The sequence below is a fragment of the Lepisma saccharinum genome, chromosome 8 (genome assembly GCF_977018435.1).
Source record: "Lepisma saccharinum chromosome 8, izLepSacc3.1, whole genome shotgun sequence".
Lineage (NCBI taxonomy): Eukaryota > Metazoa > Arthropoda > Insecta > Zygentoma > Lepismatidae > Lepisma > Lepisma saccharinum.
In genome coordinates this window covers 30,215,006-30,242,297 of record NC_139236.1, presented here as the reverse complement: position 1 = coordinate 30,242,297, position 27,292 = coordinate 30,215,006, and the positions used below count along the sequence as shown (strand labels likewise).

Genomic DNA, 27,292 nt, shown 5'->3' with positions numbered 1-27,292 from the left:
TATAAAGTTACTTTTTTCAAACAAGTCTACACTCCTATCCTACAATTTCCATAACTAAATACACTTTACATGAATCAACAAATTTTGCAACAATGAAAAAATCTATTTCTGTTTTGTAAGTTTGATTGAATTGTTATTTTTATTTCTACTCAACATCTTGTATGCACTTACCGCGTAGTACATCGACTTCATATAATTATTTTTAAAATACAGTTAAAACCTTGCCGATTAATACAATATTAAAACTGACAATTGCGTCATCAGGCCTTGCCTCTTGGCCTGCTTGGCCTTCTGTTGCTTCTTCAACGCATTTTTTTAACCAGTAGTTCGGGAGTCTGTTAAGTACTAAAAATATTGTGGCATATCCGTGTCCTAAAAATGTCGAACAATTATCATATTTCTCACACTGACAGCGCAAAGAATATTGAGTAGTTAACGGTATGTCTGTGTAATTTATTTAACCAACAATTTGTAATGGGTTTTGCTCGTTTGAAAGTAGGATTGTGTCCATCAATTTCTCGTTCAATCAGATCGGGATAAAGGGTACAGCACGTATGTTCGGTCCATCTGGTTGGTAGGTGAACGTTTAGTACAGTGAAATAAAAAGAAGTGCCCTGATTGCATGAAGATGTTGCCTACTTAAAGACCGAGAGTCAAGTGACAATTATTGGGGGTTGTTGATACCGCATCGCTCGATATGGTCCCGGGGCAGACCGTCCGTATATCACCCGGAAGCGGGCAGAAGCGGCCACGGAGAAAACCGCTTAGACGCTTTACGGCCACCGTAGAGGCACTACGCGATTAGGAAGAAAAACAGCAATACTTTCCGCGAATAAATTCGCAACAATGGCCGCGGGACGATCTGAGCCACCATAAGCGAGAGATTCTCGATTTATGCCCCGCGACAATTACCGCGTTACAAAAACTTCCTCTCTCTCCTTTCGCATCCGCTTATATCTTCGTCCCTTCTCCATCCCCCCCGTGACGTTAACTTTCGCATCGTCTTGTAACGTGCTTATCCTGCTCTATATGGGCTTTTATGCCCTGAAAAGTTGTTAAACTAACGATCTCTGATAATGTAGCCATTGTAGCTAAAACTCCCATTTTATGTCAAAGTACTTTTTTTTTGTGCGTGTGTTCTCCCTGCTTACGGTGAGAGAAAATTGAGATGAACTGTTACGAGCAGAGATCATTATAAAGGGCTTCATTTCCTTTCTTCGCTCCATCTCTCCCCCCCCCCCCCCCCAGATCTTCATTCTCCTTGCTTCCCAATCCGTGCTTACGTTGCTAAACGACGTTTAGCTGTTAGAGAGGATCTTCTTACCCCCTCCCCCCACTGCCTTCTCTTGTTTCCTTTTTATTCCCTCTTTTTCGCCCTGGAGAAAAGAAACAAGAGGACTTCTTAAAAGCCAAGTTCATTTTTTTGATGTCGCAAACTTTACGCTGGCATTTTTAGCATTCGCTTTTCCTCCTCAACGCTTGATTCGATAAATTAGAAGCAGGAATGAAGCTCGTTTCCAGAAACACCCTCCCTCCCCTTTCCTGGAATGCTTATAACAATTACGAACTTCAGCTAGGGGAGGGTTTTCGCTGCATTACACTGGCAATGGATAATAAGTGAAGAAACGAGGATTTTAAAAGGTTATATCTCGGTGCTCTCTCAGAATTATTGCTGAGATCTCCTAATTTAAGATGAAAACTAAATGGATTAGTATATTTAATTGTTCCGGAGATTTACAAATGATTAAGAGTTTTACTGTTTCTTTAAGTTTCTGATTGCTACCGGAAGCATGACATAATCAAGAATCAATATTTTGTAAAGAGTAAACTATTTTTGTTTCTTCACGTGTATTAGTCTTGATAATGTAATATTTGACAGTTACATTTAGTACACTTGTTAGATTAATATCATTCTTCTGAAGTTAATTCATTTGTTTAATAATTCAAGGCATATTTTTCTTCTTTCCCCAAGATAGTACTAGAAATATATATATTTGCATTAAACTGTTCATTTATGCGAGTTCATTAAATTCATCTCAATTTGTTCCTTAGATGTAGGTGATTATTTGTAAAAACTAATTCATTAGTGGAGAAATCTATGATTAAAATTATCCGCTAAAATATGAATAATCTATGAATTTGTTTCACGGTTAAAAGTAGGAATATATCCTTAGTGGCCAAGTTTGACACTTAAATCATATTTTATAAACTTGAGAGAATTTGGAGTATACAACTTTTTTATTGAAAAAAGTAATAGCTATTGTTAGAACGTGTGTAAACTTTACTTTTGATACTTGAGTTCATGTGTATAATTTCAAACATGTATGAATAACAACACACTAGAAATTTTTTATTACATTATAAATTCGAGGTGAAGTTCTTCTATTAATTTCGACAGAACGTGCTGCATAAAACTTGCTTCTTGCTATTCAAGTTTGAGAATTAAAGTAGTATTGACCAATTAATTAATTTTGTGTAGTAATACTTTACTATCTTGTAGAGTAACAAATTATTCATTAAATATTGAAATCTAGCCCAGTCCCTCTTGAATATTGTATATATAACATATTATATTATGAGAAGCTGTGAATATTATAATACAGCTCGTATATATATATATATATATATATATATATATATATATATATCGTTATATATTAACTTTATATAATGTTTATCAAAATGAGACAGGTTATTTGGTGTTTGAGAGAAACAATCCTTTCATCTTTTCTCCCACCTAGTGGTTATATTGTTAAATGGTAGTTTGGAAGTCTTACTCGTCCAGAAATTTCGAAAACAAAATGTCCCTCTATTTGTAATTAAGAAAGATAATTATTATGAACATGAAATTAACATGCGATTAAAAGCGAGAAACTCATGAATAAGATAGTATAAATAGAAAATAGATAGAAAAGAGTATGAATAAAGAGAAAATTAATGATAAAAAAGGGGGTTCCAAAAATATATCTTGTTCAAGATAAGCATGAAACTAAAAAAAAAAAACATTTGATTCCTTTGCAATGGAAAAATCAACTATTGAACGTCTTATTTTCTCAACAGGTGAAGTCTTTTCTGTTAATCAATTTAAAACCTAAAGCGCAGTACTGTTGCGGACAAGATAAACAGCAAAATCATGAACTTTAAATTTGCAAATTGTGGAGAGTAATTAATATCTGTAAAATTCAAACGCTTACGCTTAACATTCATAGTTTCAAGTTGACAAAGATATCATGATACATAGCTGATTGTAACCAAGTATGGGTTTACCAGGCTTGAACCTATCCCGAAATTTTGACAAATTACAGAGAAAAAGTAGCAATTTTTTTTAAATATAAATTTTTGTGTGATGAATTCGAAAGTAACATTAAATGTGGATGATTGGTTCCTGATTGATTTCATTTTATGCAATGGAATGTACCCCAAATCGCTCACAAATGTTGAATTACTTGCCTTATCTATAGGGACTATATTCTTTTCAATCGAGAAACTTTAATACTTGCCTGAAATTTCGTATAAGCAGATATATTTACTTGCATTTCTCATTCATGCTAAGTCACGAAATAATTCAAACGTGTTTCTCTCACATTTGCAGCATATTATACATATTCTACGAAAACAGAGCAAATCATACATTTCTGTTATGTGTGCTTAACACGTTCAATGACATTTTGGTTAAAGTGGCATTTTATGAATACAGTAGTCACAATTGATATGAATAATTGAATTACTAATTCAACTAACGGTTTACCGAAAAGCTTTGTCAAAATGGGGCTCCACTCCAAAATAAATCCTGGTTGGGCCTCTGTGGGTACTCAACATTTGTTGAAATTATGCAATGTTTCGTCTTACCAGTGGATTTTAAAAGTATGACTTGAAAAATGGCGCCAGTACTGTTATTTATCCTATATCTCTCTCAATTCAGTCAGACGCAAACATGATTATTGCATAAATATTAGAGAGAGAGAGAGAGAGTTAATAAGGACCCCGGAATTTTTTTAAAAAATTCTGTAAATTAAACACACACTTATTTCATTTTAATTGTACCTTATTCTATTGGCTACAAATTCTAGGAACTAGATAGAAACTTGACAAAAAAGTGCATATGAAATAGTAATAAGCGAAAGGCACAGGTAACACACATATTATTTTAATGGGAATGGGATATATTTTTTAAATCTCAGGATCTTGAACAACTTATATAAGAATTTATTTTCTTTTAATAATTTCCCCGACTCGAAGTTGTCCAGTCGGTAGATTTCCTGACTGCTAACTATGCTGGATTCCCGGATTCGATTCAAAAGGAGGATGATTTCAGTCTACTATATCATTCATAAATCGGCTCTGGGACTCACCCAGTCTGTATGGGGGTAAATGCGGCCGGAGCGTGATGCTCATCGTATCAGCTCCACTGTGGTCGATATCGAGACTGTGTACATAATTTTTATTCGTTTGATTGATTGAGTTGGTGTTTTAAGTCCACTTTATGCACAGTAAGGCTAATCGGGACTGTACTTACAGTTTAAAGCGGGATCCGAACCACTATGTGCCTCCACCGGGAATCGAACCCGGGACCCCTTGATTACAAGGCGTCATCTGGGAGGCTCTAATTTTTATTCGTATTCACATATGTGTGTTCAGGGCACAGGGATTAGGAAAAAATAATTTCTGTAAATGTATGATAACAAATGCGTGAAAAGGTTAATTTTGATCGTTCACATGTCTGCCTCCTAAAATCACGAGGGTAATTTTGGATTCCTGCTGCTGCGCATTCACTGTGTACTCGAATACCGCACATGAGACAATGATCGTATAGTTTTATCTTTCCTAGTCCATAATACAAATACTACCATCTTGAAAATGAATTTACAGTATGATGTTTAATCCCCTGGATATGGATAGTTGCCCACCAAAGTACCAACTCGATGAAGGGAAGATCTTCCTGTTCCCCAAAATTCCTCACTAGGGGGTATGTCAATTCTGTTCCCCGTGCCACAAGCACTCACCAGTAAGGAAACCTAGATCCTGTGTTCATGATGCATCGCCACAAGCACTCACCAGTAAGGACACCTAGATCCTGTGTTCATAATACATCGCCACAAGCACTCACCAGTAAGGACACCTAGATCCTGTGTTCATGATGCATCGCCACAAGCACTCACCAGTAAGGACACCTGGATCCTGTGTTCATGATACATCGCCACAAGCACTCACCAGTAAGGACACCTAGATCCTGTGTTCATGATACATCGCCACAAGCACTCACCAGCAAGGATACCTAGATCCTGTGTTCATGATACATCGCCACAAGCACTCACCAATAAGGACACCTAGATCCTGTGTTCATGATACATCGCCATATGTACTCACCAGTAAGGACACCTTGATTCTGTGTTCATGATACATCGCCACAAGCACTCACCAGTAAGGATACCTAGATCCTGTGTTCATGATACATCGCCACAAGCACTCACCAGTAAGGACACCTTGATCCTGTGTTCATGATACATCACCACAAGCACTCACCAGTAAGGACACCTAGATCCTGTGTTCATAATACATCGCCACAAGCACTCACCAGTAAGGACACCTTGATCCTGTGTTCATGATACATCGCCACAAGCACTCACCAGTAAGGATACCTAGATCCTGTGTTCATGATACATCGCCATACGTACTCACCAGTAAGGACACCTTGATTCTGTGTTCATGATACATCGCCACAAGCACTCACCAGTAAGGACACCTTGATCCTGTGTTCATGATACATCGCCACAAGCACTCACCAGTAAGGATACCTAGATCCTGTGTTCATGATGCATCGCCACAAGCACTCACCAATAAGGACACCTAGACCCTGTGTTCATGATACATCGCCACAAGCACTCACCAATAAGGACACCTAGACTCTGTGTTCATGATACATCGCCACAAGCACTCACCAGTAAGGAAACCTAGATCCTGTGTTCATGATACATCGCCACAAGCACTCACCAATAAGGAAACCTAGACTCTGTGTTCATGATACATCGCCACAAGCACTCACCAATAAGGAAACCTAGACTCTGTGTTCATGATACATCGCCACAATCACTCACCAGTAAGGAAACCTAGACTCTGTGTTCATGATACATCACCACAAGCACTCACCAGTAAGGAAACCTAGATCCTGTGTTCATGATACATCGCTGAAGATTCTAGGTTAGGGTCGTGTCAAAAGTGGCAGAAATGTAAGAGAAATTCAAATGAGGAACAGGAACCAAGCGTTACTAATTAATAAAAGGAAAACCTAGGGCACTAGTTCTAACTGTAATCACTAGGTGCCGTGGTTATTAGCAGATATGGATCTGCTGAGCTTCCATATTATCGTCAGGTCTTCTTACTGTAAGTCGCTCTTTTCTTTCAAATTCTGAAATAAACAACGCTTCGATTACCTTATGCAAATCTCTTACCCAGAGTAAAATGTAAGTTACAAAAACAGTGCGAGGAGTGGTGGAAAATAGAGCTAGAAAATACAACATCCCATGCTCAAGTCAGAAATCTTAGACCTTGTTACCAAAACATGAATTTATTACCTCGGGCAGTGATTGTTTTTATATTAAGAATGCGTACAGGCCATGTATTAGTAAATCAACATTTGGCTCGTTTAAAAATTGTGCCATCAACTTCCTGCCAATGCGGAGAAGATAATCAAACACTTAATCATTTATTTTTTGAATGCCCCTTAAGACGACAACACCGAGATTCTCTATATAAAAACTTACAACATGCACAGGTACCATTTGCGATATCCTTATCGACATTAATATCCGAACCTCGCACTGCAGTTATTTGGATTCTTTATAGTTTCGCTAGAAAACATAGATTTACAATATAAACAACCATGAGGATCAGCATGACAATTTAAATCAATAAGACCTAGAAATATTATTATACAGACAGACATAATGGACTACAACATTCAATAAGTCATTAGTGATGCGAAGAAAGTGAACGATATTCAACAACAGTTTGGATCATATAGTAATAATACCTGAACTCAGCAACTTTGGCTAGAAATCGCAAACGTGGTGTGAGCCCCCCCCCAAAAAAAGAATTTATCTTTTTTCTAAAAGCAAAGAATCTGATCTGAGGATAACTTAGTTAATCTCCAGCAAAGAATAGGAAACAAATACGCTAGGACATAGCAAGCAGCGTTTCGGTCACAAAAGCAGGAAAAAGGGGCCCACCCCATATCTACTCAAGCATCAACAGTTTCCATATCAACTGCTGATCTCTTCGAACCATATTTCAAGGTAAGAATTCCACTTGGCATTCCTCGTTAGCGGACTTAGGGACAGAGAGAAAATTAATCAGGATCGCAGTTTTGAGATACAATCTAAGAAAACTCTTTTTCTGAAATGGTTTTAAAAGTGCAGAGAGAGGTCACATAATAAGAAGGCAATCGAGTTTCATTCTAAACTTACCTCCATCTCGTCGTGACACCTGACGTCATTTCCTGTACAGGTTGGTCTTCTCTCAAGGACAGTAGAATATATCTTCGGAATGAGCTATAGAGAGGAAGAAAATGAAGAATTTATAAATATTCTTTACAGTCAATCAAAAGAGAGAATGTCAATGAACATGCGAAAAGTAAAATTGCTGATGCATTTATATTTTCTTATTTTATAAAAGGGTTTGTTCTTAATTTTTACATGATGAAAAATACAGCAATATTGTAATTTTGACTACCATGCTATAGATAGGGAGAGAATGGTTAAGAAAAGCGAGCATACGTTTGAAGATAGTAAATTTGGGTTGTGAAGAAATGCATCACAGAGTTGTTACTGGGTATGTTGGTTGTTTTGAGAGAGTCAAAAATCGGGCTATTACGCAGTTGTTGAAGAAAGTTGACAAAGTTGATGAACTGTTCGAATGAATGATGCTATAAACACGAGCCTCAGAATTTAATAAAAAAAAATTGAATCCAAATGTCACAACACAATTAAACTTCGTATTCTCTTGGTGCAAGGATTGAAGGTGTCGGAGTAGAACTTAAAATACGTACAATTTTAATGCTATATGATGTTTTGTTCGTGTAATTTTGAGCTACCTTCCAGCAGTATCTTACGTTTTTTCTTTGTAAGAAATCATCTCTCATCAAGGGTTGATAAATCCACGCCAGTTTTGCGGGAAAACACGGGAGAAAAATGAAAACACCTTTATTTCGGAAAATTAGCCTCTCCGTTATTCTTAATGCCAAGACAGGTGAACATGCATCAACAGAAATTTCATTATGGCGCCACGCCGCATCGCTAAATGCACGTTTTCATTCCCCCCTACCCCTTTTCCCAAATCCGTTTGGTTTCAGGCAAATGAGAACTTATCTCCCAAACCCCCTCCTCCCCTAGCTACCCACTTTCCTGGTCTCAACAATTGTTTCTTCACGACGAGGAAAGCGTATAACTAATTCCGGAGATCGGATTCCGTGTCCGCATTATTGGCCGTAACGAATGAGGCAGGCGGAACATTCGATTAATTAAAACACCGGAGTTTCCGGGGAGAGATTTGTAACGTTTTTCGGCTGAGGAATTTCGCGTGTTAGGTGATTCGACTTAATAACCGAGCCGGAGTGCGCTTGTTTTTTTTTAATATTTTTTACGATGTTAGGAGAAAACGCTCAAGGAGAAAATGAGTCAGGATGGGAAACAATTTTTCATTTTCTTCGAGATAAATTTCCCCCTCCCCTCAGTTAAAAATCTCGTTTTCCGCGGTAAAATTGATTAGAAACTGAGATTGTTTTTCGAGCGGGTGTTAATATGGAACTGTGAAACGGTGAATTTCTGACTCAGGGCACTCGTCGAATAAAGCTGAAGAAAAGTACCCTTATGAAACGTATGTGCCTGTGTCTGTGTCAATCTCAGCATTTCAGGAACAATTTGAACCATAAATATGAAATTTGGTGGATATGCCATCTGAAGTAACCTGTCGATACATCGGAAACTAGAAATGTGAATATGCTACAGCAGTTTATTGGCTAGGCGCGAGTAAAAAAATTGGAATCGATACCTATCGATAAAGCGTATCTGTACAAGCTCCCTAAAGAATATCTTGCAGATATAAAGATAGTAATCATTGACATTGTGACATCCCCCAAAACATTCTAATTGTTGTTTCATGGTGCATCAAGTTATGCTATTACGCGTGTTAAGCGCGTACTCACCCAGAAACAAAAGTGTATTTTTACATGTAAATTTTTCTTGTTTCAATAAATGGTAAATACACATGTCTTATCTTGTTATTAATTTCTTGCAAGATATAAAAATAGTATTTTACGTACAAGTTATACCCTATTAGTGGCACTTTTGCTTCTGGTCGTAAGGCTCTTCAGAAAAACGCCAATGCATATACCGTGCGTTCATTTCGATCTTCAGCCGAGAGATCGGGAGAAGCGTGGCGGGCGGCGCTGACGGAGATGCCGACATTTGTGGCCTGTAATACCCGCTTATTTTTATGGACATATGCAGACATTTATATAAATATTGCAAAAAACGAGCACCAACCTGTGTTATAATACGCAAAAGTTATTCTGTAATTCATCCAAGTTCTGCCCTTATATACACAAATAAATACGCTTTAGAAACGATGTTAAGAGCCACAGATAATAAAATATTTTAATCATAGTTTTGACCAGTAACGTCCTGCTTAAGTTTATATCCTTGAAAGAGTTTTGTGTCGATGGGGATCATTTGGAGGTTTCGAATGTGCAACACTGTATCAAGATTACGCTGCATATGAAACCGTTAAAAGTCAATGGTTTTCGTGAGCTTCCTTGCAATCCGAAATCTCCGAGCTCGAGTTTTTTGTTCCCTCACGACTAGATGAAGACAGAGCTGTGAAAAACACCTAAGCAAAAACGACGGATTCTAACCGAAGCAAAACTCGATGAAATTGGTGCAGCGTTAGAACGTTCTCCAAACAAACCTCTACGCCGTGTTTCACAGGATATGAGCCTGTCAAAATCATCAGCACATACAGCCACTGAGCTACTAAAATTAAAACCGTAGTCCTATAACACAGGTTAGTGCTCGTTTTGCAATATTTATATAAATGTCTGCATATGTCCATAAAAATAAGCGGGCATTACAGGGCGCAAATGTCGGCATCTCCGTCAGCGCCGCCCGCCACGCTTCTCCCGATCTCTCGGCTGAAGATCGAAATGAACGCACGGTATTAGCTGCACCCACCACCGGGTTTGAAACATCAGCGTGTTGCTAGTGTAGTTAGCATAAGTCGCAGCGATGCCTGTTCTTTGCATGTTTTCCAAGGTTTCAGATATCTTGGCGCTAGTATGCACACTAACGTCTTATAATTATCACTCTAGCCACACTAAACAGGTTATTGTTTAGTCTCACAGAGTCTATTGTGACTACGCTCGTGTTGCCGTAAACAATGATCCTACTCTCGCTTTGAGTACTTTTAGAGTCTCGGAGAGTTTATTTCAAGCATGGGGAATTTAATTTTATATGTTTGTAACCGGTTCAGAAGGTGTTAAGTGGCCGACGTTCGAAATTGATGTTCCCGGTTTCGAGCCCCGACCTTGATATGGGAATTCTTTGTGAATGTGCCTTCATCACTTTTATCTAATCATCGCTCATCCTCATCGTCGCGAATAGCGAAAGTCGGAGAAAGGCGACGTAAAATATGCTCCCGATGTAACGAAGGAACTCACAGGAGCATCCAGGCGGGAGCTCGAACACGGAGACTTCTGTGACGTAAAGCGCGTACTTATACCCTGTCCACATTATCTCTGGAGCAAGCGAACGAAAACAAGTATCTGCGCAAGTAGTGACGCGAGACGGCTCCACCAATGAACACGTGAGAGGAAACGGGATTGCATGGAGGTGTGAAGCGACTGCAGTTACCAGCCTTCCCAGCACCGTGAACTGCTTCGTTCTGCGTACTCGATTTCCCCCCTTCTCTGCCGCAATGCGCGGTCTTGCCCCAGAGATACTCGAGACAGAGTATAACAACTGGTAGCCTGTGATGGGGTGCAAATAGACCGAACGCAAACACACCACGACTGATCTTTGGTCTTGTAGACAGTGATCGGAATCCCGAGCCAACAATCGGCATTGTTGCAGCCAGCAGGTTGGTACGCCCAACAATACTTGCCCCGAGGGCACATAATAGGGACTACGCAGCCCAGAAACAATCGACGGCGAATACGTTCACTTAAGAGAATGCAAATAGCTCATCTGGATAAACGCATCCCGAGTAGCTACATAGATAAACATCCGAATGGAACTTCTTCTCCCCCCCCCCCAATCCGCGCGTTAGATAAACAATTGGGATGAGACACGGAGCTCGCTTTTCTTGGTGCTTTCAGACAAGTCTCGTTGTTTTCCGTTTGCAAAACGCTACAAAGTCCATCCTCCCGTTTCCGCTCTTCTTGCCCAACCCCCTACCCCCTTTAACGCATACCCCCGATGGATTCTCGCGGCCTTTGTCTTCAAAACAACTCCCCCTCCGTATTGTTAACTCTTGAGTTAGCGTCTGAGAATATCCGCGCACACAAAACTCCCGCTTGTAGTTTAATATTTCACGACGGCAGCTCCTTGTAGCAGGTTGCCGATGATATATAGGCTCCGTCCACAAAAGCCGTCCCGTCCTGCATGGAACGTGGCGCTGTACTCAAACACTGCTTTGTACCTAACAAGCGCAGCCATTAATAAAGATTTGTATTGGAAACAAGGGATACGCAATGTAACTCGGCCGGAAGCTCAACAAAACAATCTCATTGTGGACCATTACTCTTAGTCCTCTTGTGAGCCTGCGACACAGAGGACACCAGCCTAATGAGCATTCATCTTCCTCTTCTTTCGGATCTTTGGAGACGGACGCAAAGGGCTTTTTCAGTTTCTTTTTTTGATTAACAGCGTCAAAGTAGGTATTTTTATGGAGCAGGTCCGGTGAAAAATATCGTCGGGAGTTCGCTTGAGAAGTTCAATGGCAGCTTTGTCACCGCACCGACGATGTAAACAAGGCCACGCCATCTTATTTTTCTGGGGAGACTCGTGAGGAATCACATGCATCTAGCGCCAGAACGTATCGCTCATCCGTTTTGCGCGAAAAGCGAAACGTGCGTCCAAGAGAAGGCCTTGATACGCATATCGAATCAGCGGAAAGCGTTGGCGAAACCAGATGAAAACTTACCCGAAATCTCGGTAATCATCCAATCTCGAATATTTTTTTGAATGTTTTTTTTTCTTGAAGTTGACCAATGGAGAAAGATATTCTTAATTCTGAGTTTATTAGCATTTTCAAGGACAGTTCAGCAGACTTATCAATTGCCGGAAACGTCTTTATCCATGCGGATATGTAGAATTTTGTTCATGCATTTGCAAGTACGGCATATTCTACTGTACCTGACTTGCGACATTTTTGTGGAAAGTTGTCGATGTGTTAAGATTTTACTTTGTCCTTTCCGAGGACATAATGTAATTCCTTCGCACAGTGGTTCGGATCCCACTGTAAGCTGTAGGTTCAGTCACGATTAGCTTATATGAGCACAAATTGGACTCCGAACATAAATACATATATTTTTACAAAACTTTTGTTACTTATGTGAAGTCTCTCGCGAAGCCAAAATCTTGGTGTTTCCCAACATCGTGAGAACAATTTGGAGCTACTTGAAAAGTACAAGTAGCGGGCTCCGGTCTTGAATGCCAGAGAAACAGCGGCGATGGGACTCGATGCGCTGACCATGCACAATAACCTGTGGCGCGACAGTCTTTGAGGGCCAAGGCCTACCTACCACATGCCTCAGCAGAGGTGGGTGATCCTCTAACCAGTTACGGGGGGACGTGTGGCCAGCACGATGCCCCCAGTCGTTTTTTGTAGGATTCCATGACCAGGTTTTGCTACTCATTCGTCGCTCCACAAATTCATCACGATGTATTGTGGTCATCGTCCCATACACAGGCTGAAATCTCAGGAGAAAAGTTGTTACACTCCACCCTGGAGATTTTAACCTGAGCGCGTCCCGTAGCCAAAACCCAAAGCCTGACGTCTTAGACCGCACGGCAACGGCGCGGGACGCTGGCCATGCATCATCCAATAAAAAAGCTGCTTATAACACCATTAAGCCTTGTTTCCATGATATGAAACACTCAATATGCTGACCAAGGCAGTAATTTATTTTATTATAAATAATAAACTAAACGTAACGTTTCAACCTTCTAGCAAGGTCTTCTTCAGAAGTACAAATGCAACAAGGTTCAAAACAGGACGATATATACACACAAATATTACTCCCCTCCAGACTATTAGAAAGTTGTTCTGGAACATTCTAGAAGGTGGCTTTCCCTTGTCAACTGTACTTTCACCTAAAAGGCTAAAGATATTTACTTCCATCTAGAATGTGGTTTGACTACCTCAAGCTCTTTTTCCTTCATTCTTCTTTCTTCTTCTCTCCTCTTTCTCCCTTGTCCTTTCTACTCTTTTTTACACCTTCTTTCATTCCTTGTTTACCTTCAGTCCGCCATTCCAGTTCATTGTGTCTTCTTCACCTTTCATCTCTATTTCCTTGGCCTCCTTCCATTTTCTCACTAGTATTCTCTTCTCCCTTCCTATCTGCTTAGCCTCATCCCACTCTATGTCATGTCCTGTTTCTCTCATGTGTTTAAATATCGCATTTCTCTCTCTCTTAAGTCTGTCCCTTAGAGGGATTTTGTGCCATGGTGTTAGTTTAATTTAGTTCCACTTATGTATAATTAGTAAACACTTACAGTGTCAACTTCCTTAGGTGAAAACACCTAAGTAAACAATTACTTAGATGAACAAATTTGTTTTTACTGTTGGCGAGTATCGAACCTACAACAGGCCGGATAGCGCACAGGATTTGTAGTAAAATCACAAGTCTGTCGAAGATTCTATCCCCACTACTGGTAAAGAGAAATTTGTTTCTCTGAAGAGGAAAGAATATGTACTTTCTAAAGAAGTAATGTAGGCACATCGCGCTACGACGCCAGGGGCCCCGGGTTCGAATCCCAGTCCGGGCATGAATGTTCAATTTCACCATATCATCACTCATTCCCATCTTCGCAAATTAGCCAAACGTGTCACAAGAAGCAAAATAAAATAAAGCAAATTAATAAATCAATCACAGAAGTAATGTTAGAATAAATATCGATAAAAACTTTAGACAATGGAGAATGTCCAATTAATATTGCATGCTAATCTGTAAAATTGCTTCTTACTGCATCATTACTTGGGTTAAGTATTAGTAATTTCATTCCAGATAAACCGTGTAACACTTTCACATATCAATATAGTCTTCAGTTAGAACAGATTTTAGCTAAAGAACATTAAAGGAAATCAGGACCATAAAGATGACGAGTGAATTGGTGAAATAAATAAAAAACAAAACACATCAAAATGACGTTGCTTTACCTAGAATTCGAACTTTAAGCGCTATGCCTCGTAGTGAGCACATCGAACCAAAAGAAGCCAAGAAACAAATCCGTGGCACAAACAGCCCTTTGGGGACCAAAACCGGCCAATTGGCATTTTGCTGCCTTCAAAACAGAGACTTTGAACTCATTACGCATACATTTACATAACAATTCATTCTGGATGGAAGATACGTGTTTGAATTCGTACTACACGGAGCGGTAAGAAAAATCCTTCCATTGTTTTGGGCGTGTCGTGTCTCGTTTGTGCGATTTTCATTAAGATCGCAACGTACTGATAACTCTCAGACCCAGAATGCACCAGTTTGCATAATTACCATTAGAGTGCTAGAAAATACCTTGGTGAAGACAATAATTGAAGGAACATTTCAACCTGGATGCGTTAATAACGCAGAAAAAGTGACTTCAATTCAACCATCAATATCAGAAGAGTACTCACTATATTCCACGAATAAAAACTAAACTAAACTTCCTTCAGAACAAAACCTGCAGGACGTGTTTTCTTTGAGTGACGTATGATCTTCCTGTAGTTCTCGACTTCTATAACATCCTAAAATGCTCACAGAATCCTTGAAAATCAAAACTGAATGATTGAAAAGTATGGAAGAATAAATATATTTTTCTAATTTTACGTCGCTTTTGTGTCTCTCTAGGCTAATCGCGATGATGAGAATGAATGATGGTATAGTGAAATTGTTGAGAGGACACACATACGAAGATATATCCGGGACTAGAACGCAGAACCTTCGGTGAACCAAAAAATAATAATTCCGCAAGTATTCGCTAACTATATTGCCATACTAGGTTGTTGGATTTTGTAGTGTGTCCCTGTAAACCTAGTGGTAGGAGTACCTGACCATCTATACTTCCCCAAAACAAAAATGCAGCATGGAAACACATATAAAGCCATTTTAATGAATCGACAATTGGGTTTATTTTTTTGCTTTTTTTTTTGTGTTTAGAATTCCATATCCGCATTTTCTATGATGAAAGAGCTTTTGGGAGAAAATTGTTGTCTCGGCCCGAATGAAGTAAGGCGAATTTCCACCGAAACAACATTTAGGTGATATGATATGTGACAACTAGCAAGGGAAGTGGGGAGCGGGAAAGCGACCAATCCAACGCGATAAGAAACGCAGCAGCCTGTAGAACGAGGTGTGGGCAGAATTTCCTTCATTCGGCGTCGTAACTCTCGGCGCCACCGCTGTTGTCTGGTTGGTCTGCGGCATATCCCCTGCTCCCCACTTCCCTTGCCAGCATGTAGGGTGCCCGCCGTAACAATAGAGAAGACCTTTAGCAATCGAAGGGTCTGTGAATCGTTCTCGACAAATTCGTGCTACCCAATAACCCAACGTGGTCATTCCATTCATACTTTGCTTAATTGGTAAAATTTCTCCTGAAAAAGCAATTTGCTCCTTGCTACCTGCAACTTGTTGGTCCAATGGGAATGGTTTTCTGCAGCAGAGCAACAAGCGGCAAGCACACGCAGTGTGTGGAATGGAGCCGCGTCTTTCCATTGTGCTAAGAAAAAGCAGTAACCTTAAAGTTATACAACCCACACATCCGTACTGCTTGCCGGGCAAGTATAACTGACAGGATGTGAATTGAAAGCATTTCAGATGTGGCCGCAGTATTTGTAGAAAATATTTCTTTGGTTGGTGGGTACTTCATCAATTGGAATATTTGCCCCCATCGCGCAATACGGGGGAAAGCACTTGTGAAGAATAAAACAAAGGATAGGGTTCAAGATATTAAAACATATTGATTGAAACACATCGTACGGAGAACTTCTAATCAAATAAAGGAAGTATAGTGGAACCACAGGCAAGAGAGCTTACGCAGACCCGCGACTCCTGTGCATCGTCCTCCCGCGTGGTGGGGAGGGGCAGAGTGGAGGATACTTCCTTATGGCCCGAACTGAACCGATGAAAGGGAAGATGCGCGAAGGATTTTGGTCGAGGTTTTTTTTGTGTGTGGTCGCTCTATAGCAGGGCTACTTCTGAGAACTAAAATCTCTATACCTGTAATACAATTCGAAGATGCAAAGTGGCACTCAACATACGAAAGAAACAACCAGACTGAGCTATACTCAAGGCCCTCATAGTGTGCAGAAGGAAGTCAATTACATAGTTTCGGTTGTACACACACACACACACACACACACACACACACATTATATACATGTATACATACATACACACATACACACACACACACATATATATACATATATATAGACACACACAATCCTTCTGCCTTGAACGGTGCTGTTGCTCGGATTAAAGGTTCTCTATCGTTTGTTCATCGAAGATGCTGCTACGAAAGTGTATAATGGTTCTCCTCTGGACCGTTTTTTGACATTGCAAACGGTTGTCCACATGACCGTTTAAATTTGAAGAAAAACTGTCAGAATGTTTCAGTTTACATTCATTTGTTTCTAAGAAATGGAATTTTTCTACTAGAGACGATAGTATAGGCTGGCAACCAGTTTTGGTAGGAGAATCATACCTGTGTGCACCATGCCAACTCTGCATTCGGAACTTGGGGGGAAAGGGGGGGGGGGTATTCACGCACGAAATAATGCCAGCAAACTACTCACTGACGATGCGTAGACCAAAACCCACCCAACCATCCCAATCAACCCATACACAAGATTTTACGACTCTCTCGCCCCGTAAATTCACCCAGGCCCGCCAATATAGGGTGCAGCGATTGCATGTATGATTATCAATGTGTGATTGCACTTAATTAACGTAAGCTAACATCCCCATTCCCAGCTAATGAGATGAGAGTGTGGCGCCGGACGTTGCAAGATGAGCGCCAATGTGATGGCACCAGCCTGGAATCGAATAAGAGTCAGCTCCACATCAAGTTAGCCTCTATGCAATCACGTGCGCTTGGTTAATTCTCCCCCCCCCGCCCCTTCATCCGGGACTCGCACGTAAGAAAGCATGGCCGCTTTAGTATCGAACGATTCTATTCATTAGGTTAATATACAGAGACTCGCAAGTTCAACAGACGGATGTTTAGACACTGAGATTGCAAATACAGTAAAACCTTTGTAGCACGAACTCTCATAATCGGACACTACCACCGCAAGTCACTCCCATCTCTAAGAATAACACAGCAACATGGGCATCGTGTGGAGCGTCAATCCTTTGGTCGACACCCTCCTTGAAAATGGCGTCCATTATTACTACTATTATGATGGTCGATAAACAACAAAAGAAACTTCAGTTCAATAGTATTGCAGAACATCGAAAAGATAAGCCAAGTTGTCTCGAAAAATTGAGTGTAAAATAATGGAACCAGTACCAAAAGAAAAATGTTTCCATGATTTTCGGAAATTCCAAAAGTATAGTTCCAGAAATTCCCCCTAACTTTCCGCGCTTTGTCTTGAGCGATATGTGCATGGGGTACAAAATAGGATAACTATTTATATGTGTTTATTAACGTTTTGGGGTGTGAAATAAACTTAGAAAAGTTGTTTCGGATGTTCACTCATATTTGTATCGAGTGGAAGAAATAAAATAATATGTTATTATTATATTATTAGTTTATATTAATTATTCAATTTTATATCAACAGCCTGCCTGTGCCTACGTATGTATTGCAATGTCATCTATAACCCCATCAGGTTATTTTCTAACAAGATGTATCTTTAGTTGGAAAACAAACTGTTATCATACAGGAAACATTGCAGAAAATGTTTTCGTGCAGAGAGAGTAGTTTTAAAAGTTATGCAATTTTCTCAAAGGGGGGAATGTTTTCAAATTTACGAGCCATGTCTGCGTTTAGGGCAAGTGGATTTTGCAATTTTAGAAACGCGAACTATTTTCTTCCAGGTAATTTTGAAAATTTATGCAAACTGTTTAGATGCTGGAAATGTTTGCAAGGTTTAATCTTTCCTCTTTTCATACACAGAGAATAGTTTTATAAGTTCTTGGAAACTGTTTCCATGCAGAAAATATTGTTAGTAAGCTTCATACAGGTGAAATGTGTTTTTTTTATCGGCGAAAGCTGTGTGGTTTGTTTACAATCAAGTTAAAGTGTTTTCATAGAATAAAAATAATGCTTGAAAAAGTATCAAACAAGAAATTTGCATGCTAGAAGATTGTTTTAAATTTGTGGAAAGTTTATGGAAACTGAAAACTTTGTTTCCTAATTTTCTCCTGTGGCTACATCTAAGGATGATTGCAACAGGTAAAAAGAGTGCGTACTATGAAAATAATACTACAAGACTGATCTTAATAAAATGTACTTCTACACATCCGTAATCTAACTTACGGAACCACATTCTTAGGTAACCTGGTTCCCATAATGTACAGTGTAGACCAGAGAGAGCAGGTTTCATTTCAATAAATGCAGGTTGGAACCAAACTCTATCGACGAACTTTCATGTGTTGTTCAGGGATGTTGGCTGAGTGTTTTGACATATGGTCCCTGGTACCTCTTACAGAGTAATGTGATGTTGATGTGTTATTCCGGGTGTTTCATAAATAATTTAGGGGTTTCAAACATTTATTGCAAGTATTGAATTTACGTTAATGAAACCAGTCCAGAACGATCTAGGAACGAAAACAGTTTGTGCGTGTATGTTTTGTTAAGCTGGGAGTTCAAATCCCTGCCGCCAGGCGACACTCGAATCACCCACATCACTTACATGGTTTTGCGCAATGTTTTAGTCCTCAAGATCACTGGACCTTACACCGTGTGAGTTCTTTTTCTGGGATTTCATCAAAGACAGGGTATTCGTCTCACCGATGCCGCGTGATATCGCAGCCATGGACACTATCGAAAAGCCCATGTTGTACATTATCGTGTCGAAGTGTGCCGTGTCACCAGTGGTGCACACATTGAACATTTGTAGGTGCACAAAAAAACTGTTTGAGTTTCTCGTTCGTTCTAAAATGGCTTCATTAACGTGACACGTTCTTTAGTCAAAAAAACATGATTTAAGTAAAATAAGTTCACATGAAAGACTCGAAAGCATTCGCGTGATGCCTCTCAGGGTATGGGGTAATATCTCTCTGTTAGTTCGTCAAATGAAATCAAAGTTAAGTTTACACTATGAAAAAGGAAGTCTATTTTCCTTCTTTGCAAACTAAATACTTATATCCTAACATATAATCCATGTCACTCAAAGAAATTAAACTTCTTATAATTCAACTTGATCACTCTATTCAAAAACAGAGCCCGAACTCCAAAGTCAAGACAAAACACACTCGTAAATGCCATGGCAGGATAAGTATATACAGGTTAGTCACTATCCTGATATTATCAGTGATAGATAAATTACAGAAATTAAGATTAAAGAATAATAAACATTTGTACAAGAGAAAAGATAATTAATAACAATAAATATTAGTGCAATGGGAAAGGACGTGTCAAACGTAAGTTCATTAATTTACTTGCAATAATTTTTTGTAACCCCTCAATTATTTATGAAACACCCGGTACTTGTATTGTGTCCTTTGGACCGTGATGGATGGGTTCTGTTGGATTACAAGAAAAATTTAAACTCGGCACTTTCTGCAATATCATGAATAGCAATACAAAACATACAAAAATTTACATGAGTAAAAAAAACAACCTAGGACATTCCTGAACAATTTGTGAAAGTTTGTCGGTAAAGTTGGGTTCCACCCTGTATATTATTACCCGCACCGCAACTCTGGTAGGCTGCGACATTCTAGCATAACTTCAAATGCAAGTAAGCATAGTGAACATGGACCCTGCAGAAGTCGGCTTGCTACCGTGGTACAAACTATTATCGACGAAGTCCGAGGTGTCAGGCTTCAACTCTGGTCAAGTCATTGTATCTGTCGCATGATCTATTTTACCAGTTCTTCACACATCGTCATGATTAATCCAAGAGGTAGAGAAGCGACGAACAATAAAATTAATGTAAGAAGAATAAGCATGAAAATAATGAAAAATAAATCTAAAAAGCCAGTTTACAGTACCCTTGTTGGGAAACCTGATTGTAGAATATCTGTACGAAGGCTAAGATGAAACGACAATGTTGAGATGAGCATCTCGCCTTTCTCCGGTCGTCAGATGAAATATTGGTCCTTTATCTCACCTTTTATCTTCGAAACCGACCCTTCCAAGTTGACGAGACTGTTTGCATGCGAGTCTCAGAAACAGGATGATGGTCAACTTTTTTTTTGTTTCAATTCTGTGTAGGGTAGTCCATCTTTTGAGCACTGGACTATGGGTACGGACTAACAACAGCCATTTTAAAGACATGGATCTTTAGTGAGATTACAGATTCCAACACAATTTGTTACTTAATCAAGTTCACAGAATTGCCTTCGTATTTTGGGATTATTATTTTCGCTCTGGCGGGACATATAGCTCAAAATTCAAGATTTTCTCTATATCTCTGTATAGCAAATCGGAACTTTTATACTTAAAATCTATGCTACAAACTTATTTTGTTAAATGTTTTGAATATTTTACCCCATTGGTTTTGTGTTCTCCATTAGACTTCAAGATTTATTTACCATTTTCGCCAAGTACAGTAGCAATACAATATAATTTGAAATTCAAATATGTTATTAACAACATTATATATACAATATACGTATGTCATATGTGTCATACTTGCATATACACACACATAATAATAATCGTTACTATTATAATACACATAGTATGGTATAAAAATCATGTATTTAAGATATATACTATCAAAATCATAATTAAATCATATAAAATACTATTAAATACCAAGATATTAATATAACTGCAGCAGAAGAAGTATATATCAGGTGAATTATAAATGCAAATATATACACGCCTATTATCATCATTTTCGTCAGACTACGTGACTATAATTAAGAATACATACAAATTTTATATAATGACTTGTGAGAATGATTTATTTCTGGCCGAGACGAACACTCCAGATCGGTCCTCGTCCCGCAAAACGGAAGAAAATACTCTGGACTAAAACCGGTAACAAACAGATGCGGATGGCAACACTGACCGCTGCTTCCAGCCTACTGCGGGCCACCGTTGCGTCATTTCCGGCTGAAAGCCCCTCCCACTCATCGCGAAGGCTGTTCGTGTCGTCTGACGCTCGTAACTGCCGACTTTTTATGGCGCCGATCAAACTCCCGCACCGGCTAGGCTATTCCGCTCAGGTCTTCCGGCTGACCTGCTCGGGGGGATTCCCCCAGAGGCCCATCTCGGCTCGGCATGGCCTCCGTTATTGTGGGTCTCCGGGCCCATTGTCCCTCATTTGTATTGACTGCCCGGTTGGGCGCCCAATTCGTCCGGAGACGTAAAAAAAAAAAAAATGAAAAAAAAACTCGTAGAACATAAATCAACCCTTACAAAGCCTGCTTTTGCTGTGACCGCCTACTCATGATAAAATACGAATATAAAATTCCTGGCCCGGAGTCTGGCTCCGGAACGACCCCGGAATTGCAGAGAACTGAGGTTAAAATAAAAGAATGGGGGGAGGGGCTTCGAAACCGTGGGGGAGAGCGGTTTCTCTAGGAGCGTCTGAGAGCCAACATAGAGGAGAGGGGAGCTGTAGCAATGGCTATTTCGGGTTTTGAAAAAAAGGACCCAAAAGACTTAGCAGAGCTGGGCCTTGGTTCTTCCGCTGTTTGTGTATCCTGTTGTGTATGCAAGCCAGCTGTGCTCCGCCGTACTGATGGTTGCCTGAAGTGAAGGATTGAAGGATTATTACGGCTGGAGAGCACGCAACCACATCCATGGCTCTGTAGGGTTAGTTGCGTATACCTCAAGGATACAATTCTTTCTTTACGTTAGGGCTGAGATATAGATATTTCAAAATATGCTTTTGTTAGTAGTAAACTATATAAATATCTACTAAAGCGTACATACAATCGACATGAACGTTCGCTGAACATGTTTCTGTATCTTTTTAGGAGTTTATATTATTTGCGTAGCGATGAACCATTATTTGCCTTTGTTGCAAATATTCAATGTCCTTCAAAAGGTCAATTTGGCAGGTTTTGTGTACGGACCGATCTCAACTTTTAATGTATTTGAACCGACCTCTGTGGCAAGTGGTTAACACAGCGCGTCACGACGCCAGGCGTCTTTTCTATCTTTATTTCACGAAATTTCTGTTTCGCAGTTTTGAGTCTTGCGACAGAGATTAGGAAATATGCTGAGGAACGGACAATACAGGGATGGTTTTCAAATGAGTCGGAGAGAACCATTTAACAATTCGAGACAAAAACGAGACCTAGTTTCGAGACTTGTCGTATCGAGGCCAAGAGAAACGCCTTTAAGGTGGATACAAGACCGACACTTGCTGTCAAGTCTCATCTTCCTCTAGACTTTATAATTTTCGTCTGCATAGAAATTTGCTTTACTAGGTTTCTGGCATTCCTAAACCCAAAGATGATTTTCATTTGCGCATATCCTGGACAAGCTGAGTCCACACTTGAGTCTTGACTATCCTTGCCAACTGCTATACTAGTTTAATATTGCCCTTTCCGTAGATCCCTTACCATCAGGCATACCAACAAGAATCTTATAAATTGCTGATCAGCTTAATCAGACGGGAACGAGATGGGTGGTTTAGAAATTGAGACGAGACCGAGAAATGCATTTGAAAATCAAGACGATACCGAGGCGAGTAAGTCAGAAGCGTCGTGGTGACCAAAGAAGGCAGGTCAATGACCTAAAGCGATAAGTTAGAGAGAAAAGAAAACTGGGGAAAGAAATTATGAGTACGTTTGAAAGGCTACACTGTATAATATCAAATAGCATATCAATTGCGTTATACACTGTAATTCGAAATGAATGGTGCAACTTTACGCAGTTATAATGACTTTACTACTTACGATAGAAAATCAGACAAGACATCAATATAAAGAAAAGCTCTGGATTTTTTTTCCCCCACTTAGCGGGCTTATTCTGCTTAGCCGATGTTCCACCAGGATCGCCAGTGCCGCAAAATGGCTAATGACCAGTAGAAGGCGTATTGTGTGTTGGAGCTATCGAGAACTGATTCAATCACAATGGTGCAAAGGCATTTCCGCATGCGTTTCGGTAGAGTTGACGAGCTGTATCTTTGCGGGTGGCCTTGGCTACTCCGCGCAGAGTGTGAGAGAGATATGTTTATGTATTTGCCACCTAATCGCCCTTTGGGTGGTCGACAGCAAGGACAGAACGCAAGGATAATGACGCGCAGCCAGTAGCTCCTCCCCCATGCTACTGCGCAGCCGGTCTTGGGCAGGCTTCACCCGCAAAGATACAGCTCGTCAACTCTAGTAATGCATATGTTTCACCCTTTTCAAAGGATTTGCCAACAACTGCGAATTGTTAGTGCCTTAAAAACCGCTGACAAAGACTTGCTGTCTCGTGCATAGCAAGTACCTGATTGTCGTTTGTACCATTTCCGCGTTATACGTGGTTCCCATTTTGAATCTTTATAATGTGTGTCATGTGAGTAAAACTTCCAGAGTTCTTCTTTATACTGAGGGCTTGTCAGATTTTCTATCATAAATAGTAACGTTATAATAACTGTGTAAAGTTCATTTTGAATTACATTGTATTTATAAAGTAATATTTATGTATAGCAAATTGTAGTCAGGAGACAAATGCTGTTGATATGGAATCTTCAAAACAATTATTAAAATCCCCTAATCCTTTTAACGTACAAGTCAGGTAATGGTAAATAAATTAGGAGGCAATACGCAATGGACGATCGTTTTCAGCAAAGGGAGTAAGTTTCAGGAATTTCAGCGTATTTTCCAATAGGAACGGCATTTATTCACGACACCATACTAGTACTCAGCGGGTATGTTTCCTGAGAAACATGAGACGGCCTCTTGATATGAAGCTCTGCTGATGTGTTAAAGAAATTAGGACTGAGGAAGCAGAAATTCCACGAAATTAAGAGGTCCGAATTCTGTGTATTGCAGAAATAGTCAATTACGCAGAAATCGGGAACTGTTGGTAACAGTCGACTTCAAAGAGTGAACAACGAACAATCCAAAAGACAAAGAAATCGCACTACGACGACAGGGGTCTCGGGTTCGAATCCCGATCTGACCATGAGTGTTCTTTGTGATTGTCTCTTCATCAATTTCATTATATCATCACTCATACTCATCGTCGCGATTAATCAAAAGTGGCAGAAAAGATACGATAAATAACAAAAATTAAATGAAATCATCCTCATAGACGCGATTAGTCAAAAGTAGCAGAAAAGCGACGTTAAATAACAAGAATAGAATGAAATCAAAGAGATCTGGTGTACATGTCAGCAAAATATTCTTCAGTTTCGTAAGGAGGGGGAACATGTGACTGCTATTTGGACAAAACTGTTCTAAATTTCTAAATTTATTTACGAGAACTCGACTTCCTATGGACATAAAACCTCAAAACACAACTCTTGACTCAAAATTCGGGAGAATTGAAGTATAGAGAATGATAAAAATGCATCGATAAAATCGAACAGGTAGATAACGTAACTGACGAAAGTGTAAAATGACCCTTCAGAACAGATTATATTTCAACTGAAATGAAATTTTCTTAAATATTTACAGTAAGCTTAATCCACCTTCATCAGTACTTCACGCCGACAAGAAAATGCTTGAAAGGGAGGGAAACATGTCTGAAATATTGATAGAGTTTTTGATTCAAATGAATTTTAATATAATTGTTGGTTAACATCGGCGTTTACAATTAATATTCAATACCTTTGAAAGGCAACAAACATTATATCCGCCGCGGAAGAATGTAGCTATGGATTACATTGAATTAGGTCCACTGTCTAACACAGAACGGGGCATTAAAATATTAAAACACGGACTGCAGCAATTGTGTCCTATCGATACGAAGGCGTACGTGACACGCGAGGATATATTTTTAATGAGGTACAACTTTTCTCGTCATGGTATGTCGACTCTGGGAGTTACGACACGAAATAATAAAACTCCGCACGCACACGATATGCAGGCATGTATTGCGGGCGGCATATACGCAAGGTTATGTTTCGAAAAATAATAAGGAGCGAGCTGTTGTTTCGATTTCTGTTTGTCATTTTTTTTTCTGCTTCGTGGTGGTTGATATGAAGAGACGGTTTGGAGCCACACTGTCCCATTACGGTACACGTCACAGATACATGGAAATTGACAATGATTGAACGTAATGTGTTGCTTACAATTGTAACTTGTACGGTAACTGTTAAGTGTTCTTCGTTCACAGCAAGAACGAAATTTATGTAAACAAAATAACACGTGACCTCAACTTCAACTATTCTCCAGCCTCTGCAAGAACAAAATTAATGTAAACAAAATCACGTGACCTCACAGAAGTAGTTATGGTGTTATTTTCCCCGTGCTGTGTAGCTCGTACTATATGATCCGTATAGCAGTTACGCTGAGTGCACAACGCGCAATATTTCTGCGCACCTACCATTCGAAGAACCAATAGGATTTCTCAGAAACCACATGTATTAATTTACATGTACTTAGTTGTCATAGCGGACAGAGAATAGTTACTTTTTTAAAATTAATAACTGTAATATGAGGTTATCACTTATTTTTTCAGTTATTTTCTATAACTTTCATCAGTAGTAAACAAAATGTTGTTTTCCTAAAGGAATTATAAATTAAATGTAATTTTTTACTCGCACACACATATATAAATTTCGTACGAGCAAATGTTTTGCGGAACATAGTGTTTTTTTTGTTGTTTTTTTGTAAGGGTTTACTTAAAATTTTCTTGCCTCAGTATTTTCATGTTGGGGATTAATATAATTCAAGGAAAATTAATGTTAGTTTTTAGGCGGTTGTGATGAAAGAAATACTGTTTCATCAGCTACCACTGCACAGTGCAAAGGTGAAAGTTTGGTGCGGTGTTAGTGCATTTGGAGTAACTACTCTGAAATGCTTCTGCGACTCGTCGCACATTTCCGCAGGCCCGTAGCCAGGAATTCTTTGTAGGGGGGGCAAAGTCAATCCTAGAGGGGGCAAATTTTTAATATATTGTGTCGCATTGGCAGATATAACGGGGTACACGGAGGCACTTGCCCCCTCCACGAAAAGAGGTAAGTAACAGAAAGGGATGATATCTTGAAAGTGCAACGAACAAACGAACTTCGAGCAACATCAAATAGCAATATTTCGATAATGACCTTTCTAGATTGCCAAAGAATATGAAGTTTAACATAAATACCTAGGTAGGCTAATTGGGGCTGTATCTACTTGATATTTACAGGTCGATAATGTTAATAGATTATTAATATGCACCAACAACTTTGAGCCTCTCTGCAGAACTGATTAAGGGAGCCCTTTATAAATCATGCTTCATTATGATTCCCTCTAGTTTCTAGTATGCAAGATTTTTACACACAAAGGAATCTAACGAGAATCCAACAACACCATTGTGTTGTATTATACAAGGAAAATAGAATTAATTAAATAATGTTGGTTACATATTATCTACACTTTGATGAATTGTGTAAACATTTGTAGCTAATTTTTTTTTGTACTTGCTAAAACATTAAAACATGGGTCCCTTAGTCCACCACGGACTTTATTTCTTTCAAAGGGGAGACTCTTGCATCACTACAGACAATGTTTGCCTACTGGTTACGTTAACCATTTTGCAAAATATTGTGTGAATTGTAGTATAGTTGAAATACATGTTTTTAACACCTGACAAACAAATAGGAATTCATTGATCAATGACTTCTTGGATTACAGTGTCATCAGTAATATTTCATATTGAGTTTCATAGAAAGAAATTATTTTAATAGGGTGCAATAATTTTACGGGGCACCATGGCATTCTGTTTAACATTTTTTTCTTCATAAAGATCGTTTGGCTTCCAGAGCCGAC

General features: G+C 39.3%; 1 protein-coding gene across 4 annotated transcripts in view; it reads left to right on the top strand.

The window, feature by feature from the left end:
• Positions 1-27,292, top strand: part of acj6 (abnormal chemosensory protein 6) — a 159,202-nt gene that overhangs the window by 4,585 nt on the left and 127,325 nt on the right. For 2 of the 4 annotated variants that reach the window (XM_083126388.1, XM_083126386.1), the window contains exon 2: positions 18,039-18,053. The exons of the other annotated variants lie outside the window; for them this stretch is intronic. In XM_083126388.1, coding sequence (XP_082982514.1) covers positions 18,039-18,053 — 15 coding nt within the window. The remainder of the gene's footprint in view (positions 1-18,038; positions 18,054-27,292) is intronic. 4 annotated transcript variants of the gene reach the window in all.